General features: G+C 31.5%; 1 protein-coding gene across 1 annotated transcript; it reads left to right on the forward strand.

Annotated features, from left to right (window-relative positions):
- Nucleotides 1-3,968: 3,968 nt before the first annotated feature.
- On the forward strand, nucleotides 3,969-5,358 carry LOC114376559. Its single transcript, XM_028334734.1, has 2 exons — nucleotides 3,969-4,562; nucleotides 4,884-5,358. Exons 1-2 carry the CDS (start codon nucleotides 4,145-4,147, stop codon nucleotides 4,967-4,969), a joined length of 504 nt encoding a protein of 167 aa, XP_028190535.1. The 5' UTR covers nucleotides 3,969-4,144; the 3' UTR covers nucleotides 4,970-5,358.
- The last annotated feature ends 642 nt before the right edge of the window (nucleotides 5,359-6,000 follow it).

Below are 6,000 nucleotides of genomic sequence, written 5' to 3' on the forward strand. Positions count from 1 at the left end.
TAGAATATAAGATATATTAATTTTAGCACAATAAAAATTACACATAATATTAAATTTAACGTAATAGAAATGCAAACATATACCGGCACATCAATACCTATTTAGCAGCTTCTTTTTTTTACAAGAAAAGGGTATTATGGGGAAAATATGAAAAGGGAAGTGTACTAAGCAATTAAGGCGAGTGAATGTAGCAATTGCGAATTACTAACTCGTGAACTCTCTTAAAAACATTTGGCCCAACTTCATAGCCTTAATTAGATTTCTCAAACTTTTTTCTATTTACATTTTAATTTTATCAAATAACTAATGAAATTAACTCACGTGATAATTAGATATGGCATAACAATACATAAATACAGTATATAAATTAAAGAACAAAATATTTAAATTAAATGACCTAAAACTGTACTCCAAATGTATGACATATTTATCGAATTGACAATATTTATAGGTAAACTATTTTTATAATAACAGTAATAAGGAAATTAATCACCATGCGAGTAAATTTATTTGGATGCCTTCTGGTATGCATCTTTATTCCCTAATCAAAAAGCTGAATAAAAAAAGGCATCATGGTTTTAGAGGTATAACAATATTGATTTTGAAAAGGAATTGGTTATAACCTATTCGACTTGATAGTTGTTTGCTTCCATACATATAACACTTTTTAATTTGCTTAGCTCACAGAAGCAATTTTTTTTTTTTTTGTTGCTTTTGTCGAACGCTGTACATTTCTTTATATTAAAAAATAGATTGACACGGATCCCAAGAAAAGAACCAAATGTAAATAAAACATTAAATTAGAAAAGCATCATTTTCCAATTAAAAAACTGGATAGTACATAGTACAACTATTTTTTTTTATCTACTATATATATATATATATATATATATATATATATATATATATATATATATATATATATATATACACATATATATCTCAAATGAGAGAGTTTATTTTTTTAGTTTCCTAAATTAAAAATCATATTTTAATTTCTTAAATTTGTCAAATACTTTTTTTCCTTCTACGGTAAAAAAAAATTACCACAAATTATTCATTTAAACCACAAAAATCAGTAAAGAAAGATTTTTTTTTACAAATTTAAGAAACTAAAAATATATTTAAAATGTTACATAAATTAATTGCATATAATTTTATATGATTAAATATTTCTACTATCTAGTTTCAATTAGATTGAAAAAAGACCGTATATGCTAAAACACATTTCTCAGTACTAGTAGTAGTAATTAATTGAGAGATGATACCATTGTTTATTTTATTTGTTTGATTTATTAAACCAAAACCATCTCGCCCGGTTAGGAAAGAGATAAGGTTTACCCACGCGTAATGGCGGTAATGCTATGAACGGTTTAATTTTAGATTACTCATATAAACGCTCCTTTCGAAGTGAATGAGTTTTGATTTTGATTTAATTACAATTTTCATCTTTTAATTTATTTGTTGGATTTATTTTTTTTTGGTTACGCTATTAGACTTAATTTGATCCTCTTATTATTAATTTTTTTTAATTGGTCTGGTAATTTTTAAAAATAGTTCAATTATATTTTTTTTTATAAAATTTTATTTTGATCCTATTTAAAAACTAAATTTTCTCATATTTCTTTCAGAATTTATGAAACACATGAAAAAAATAGGATTAAATTGATTTAATTTTAAAAATAAAGCACTTAATTGAACTTTTAATTTATAAATAAATGAAGCTAATTGAATCATTTTTAAATTTATAAGACTTAATTTAAGTTTTTAATAATAAGAGAACTAGATTAAATTAAAAAATAAATCAGAAGAAAAAATAGTAATTAAATCTTTGACATACACTTTTTTTTATAAAAAAAAAAATAGTAAGACAAAATCTAGGCTACTATGCATACACGTTTCTCTCACCAGGGTAATAAGAAGCTATTATTTTTCTACATAAATTAAACTATACATACATTAAGTATTTTTAGTTTTGTTTTTTATTTATAATTAAATTTTTATCTCAATAATTGAATGTTACAACTAGATATAGTTAAATTTTCCAAAATAAAATTAATTTTTAAAATAATATCAAACTGCATATAATATTATGCACAAATTTTATCTTTTTCTTGTTATATGGCAGCTATTGGGTATATCCGTACGCATATGCTCAATTAATCAGCACTAGAGATGAAGGATGGCGTGCGTAGGTCCTAATAGATATTATATTTCAAATGGCTTTCATGATTTTGTGATGTGTCTCTTAGACCACCGCAGTTCGCACCACAAAACTAAAGTCTGCTAATTAACATTAGTATTTTTCTGTTTTTGTATCATATCGTATTCAATTATTGTCACTCAATCTTTCATATTTTGGTCATTTTTGCTGAATAACAATAAGTTGGGGAATCTTTCGTATATACTTTCTTTGCACGAACAAATTAAATGACGTTTACGTGTTCCTGACTTTGATTCGTATATATATATTAACTGAAATCAGATTCGCTCGTAAAAGGAGTGAAATTGGTTTTAGACATTTCCATATCATTGTTATCTGTGTTTCCTTAAGTTGGATAGTAAGGATAGTGTTTAAAGAAAGAAAATAACAAACTCAAATATAAATATTTTATATTTTATTTAATGTTTTTTATATTTAAAGAACTATTAAATATGTATAATAATCATAATTTCACTATAATAATTACAGTTCCATTAATAACCATCCCAATCACTACTTCTAGAATAATAACTATCCTAGGACAGATTTCATGATTTTATTCCTCAATAAAGTTTGATACAACGTAAATAGTTAAAATTCTTAAACATTTAGATTTTTTTACATGTTGATTAATATTCGATTTCTGACTACACACGTATAGAAAAACTTCTGAAACTTGTATCGGAGAAAGATAAAATTTATAAATAAAAAAAACAAATTGATTGTTTACGGCAGTAAGTTGTCGCCATGGTTGAATTTGACAAAGTAAAATGACCCATATTATATATATAGTTTAATGTAATTTACTAGTGGACGACACATTCAATTAGCAATACTTAAATACAAAATACCAAGTATAAACTATAATAATTTCTGTTGGTTATTATAATAATTAAAATATGCATGGTTAACTAGAAAAATTATACAATCCCGACACATGATAACCAGACATTGCTTTTAAGGAAATGGATACCGTCAATAATACAGATACAAATAACAAGACACATATATATCGTAAATTTGAAGCTCGGGTCAGTGATTTAAATGTAATTTTAAAAGATGATCAAGTATTATACCTAACTTAACGTATAATTAATCGTGATATATCTGGAGCGTATAATTTCCTTCGGCAGCAAGGCATTATATTATACACCCCGTGGGAAAGGCAATAAGACTAAACGCAAAAAATATTTGATTATTTGTCACTCAGTGATAGATTGGTTAGTTGGCCAATTAAGCTAAGCAAATAAATTATAAATGCATGAGTGCAATATTTCTACGCCAAGCAAGCGAAGAAAACAGCGAAACAAGATGTGGAGTGTGGACTATATCAAATAATACGAAAACCCTTATTTTACGGACAATTTTTTAAATTTTGAGAATATTTTTTTTCTAAAAACATAATATAATAATTATTTTAAGATGTTATTAAAAAATGTGTTTGGTTAATTATTAAAATTATTTTTCATATTTTCAAAAATAATTAAAATACATGTTTGATTGAGTTATTTTGTATAGTTTTTTTATTTTAAAAAAATAACTAAATAGATTCGTAAAACAAACTGTTATTTAATAGATGAATAAAAGGAAATTAAATGATTAGACATAAATAGTCAACATATTAAATTTAAGATTGAATTGTTGGGGGTATTATTGAAACTCCAAATTACAGAATATTAAATTAATAAAAGTTTATTTTTCTGATAAATGGAAGGTTAAGAAAATGATGAGGAGTGATAATGAAGAGGTGGACCAATGAGAGAGGGGTTTGGGTGTGGGTTTGATCCATAAAGCCAGTGGTGTCCCTTCCCATTCAAAAGCGCCGAAAGAAAGAAACCTAACAACGCCATAGCGTTTCCTAACCCATCGTGCGAGGTCCCTCGACCTCCGCACAACCCCAACTCCAAGGGGCTGTGCCTGTCGCCGTCGTCTTCCACGCTCATGTCGGAACCCGACATCCACGCGCCGCCGTTCCTGCTCCAGCGCCCGCCGCTCCTGCAGTCGGCCTCGCCACTCTTCAAGCAGCGATCGTGGTCGCCGGACGCCTTCCGCGATGAGGCGTGGCTCCGGCGCAAGGGGAACTGCAAGAACCGCCGCAGCAAGAGCGTCACCGATGAGGACGTGGACGAGCTCAAAGCCTGCATCGAGTTGGGCTTCGGATTCGATTCCTCCCCCGAGAACGAGCTCGATCAACGCCTCTCCGATACTTTGCCCGCTCTCGGCCTCTACTACGCCGTCAACAAGCGCTACAACAACTCCCTCGTCACCAAAACCACGCCGTCCTCCTCCTCCGCCGCCTCCGATTGCGACAGCAGTCCTTCCCCCCACGGCAGTCCCCACTCCGCCATCTTCACCACCGGTATAATATTTACTTAGATAACCTCTTAACATAATTAGAGTTTCAGATCAATAACTTAAACAGTAATCTAATCATCATTGGAATTTCACCTCGACAATCTAAATAGTTAGTTATCGGAATTAGAGTTTGAGTTCGATAACCTTTATCAGGTTTGCAGTAAAATTATTATACATATTATCGAGATAAAACACAAATTCTAACGAGATAACACTTAAATTTCGTTCTTCAATTTATTTCAGAATTGTTTAATTTGTATTAATTATGAGTAAATTGGATTTAGATCTCATTGGATTGATTTGTTTGGTGTGAATCATTATGAAGGTGATAACCCTCAGACGGTGAAGACGAGGCTGAGGCAGTGGGCTCAGGTAGTTGCTTGTGCGGTGCGTCAAAGTTCAGATGTGTGATTGGGAAGCAAATGAAGAAGCAGGGTTGTCAAACGTAAACCATAAAATAGAAGCAATGTGTGATTGGTATTATTATAAATGACAACGATTCCCCATCGAACCGGACCAAACCGAGAGCGGACCCTAGTTAACCACCCAATTGTGACGGAACCAAACTAGTTAGTTAATTAGCTATATTACATTACATGCGGGGCTGTCGGCAGCGCCTTGTTTTGTACTGTACTTGTCCAATGTGATGACTAAGCCAAGGTAGATCTGTTCTATTATAGTATTATCTGTCACATATATGATATATGCTAGACTTACGTACAATTTAGTTTTATTTGTGTGCCGGGTGTGTGAAAGGAAAAAAAAACAAGTCAAAAGGTGTTCTGCTGCACTTGAATCCAGTGCTGTGTCTGTGTGTGCTGCTTTTCTTTTCTCTTTCCTATTGGCCTTGCTTGGTTTCTACTACTTTATTGAAAAGGAAGGAGAGAGAGAGAGAGGATGTGAAGTGAAGAATATAACATTCTTGTAACTCTGACAATAACATGGGTTGGCTGGCTGGGTACGAGTACGATTCAACTTGTGTCTTTCGTGAAAGGCAAGACAGTGAAGCTTCAAGTTTCAACATTCTCCTGTTCGTATCATCGATTGGGAATATTGCGGTGTTGGCAATGCTAACTTTGTGTTTCTGACTCATTGTACTTTCTAGCTAGCCACTCTGTCATCACTTGTTTTTCCTTTTGCACCGATTTTCCGGCGGCAGGGAGTGGGAATGGAATGGAACATCTGTAGTGTTGACTTTTCACGCGGAGGCTGGCATGCATCAAGTCAACCCCACTGCTAACTAAATTAAACGGACAGTGGCTGTTAAGTGTTGTACACCAATGTTAGGGGGAACTGTGAGATGCAAAATAGAAGGCTAAAATGAAGCATAACACTCAACGTGCACCCTTTGTGGTGGATTTGAGTGATAAGAATAGAGACATGAGATATCAAAAATAAAGAGAGAAAAATGATAAATTACAGAAGTGGTGTGATATAAAAGA

This window comes from Glycine soja, chromosome 11 (assembly GCF_004193775.1).
Source record: "Glycine soja cultivar W05 chromosome 11, ASM419377v2, whole genome shotgun sequence".
Lineage (NCBI taxonomy): Eukaryota > Viridiplantae > Streptophyta > Magnoliopsida > Fabales > Fabaceae > Glycine > Glycine soja.

What these genes read in the sequence shown, in the direction of transcription:
- LOC114376559 (XM_028334734.1), top strand. Translation starts at nt 4,145, where the DNA reads ATGTCGGAACCCGACATCCACGCGCCGCCGTTCCTGCTCCAGCGCCCG. An exon ending in CTCCGCCATCTTCACCACCG is followed by an intron (nt 4,563 to 4,883) that starts GTATAATATTTA and finishes ATCATTATGAAG; the next exon opens with GTGATAACCCTCAGACGGTG.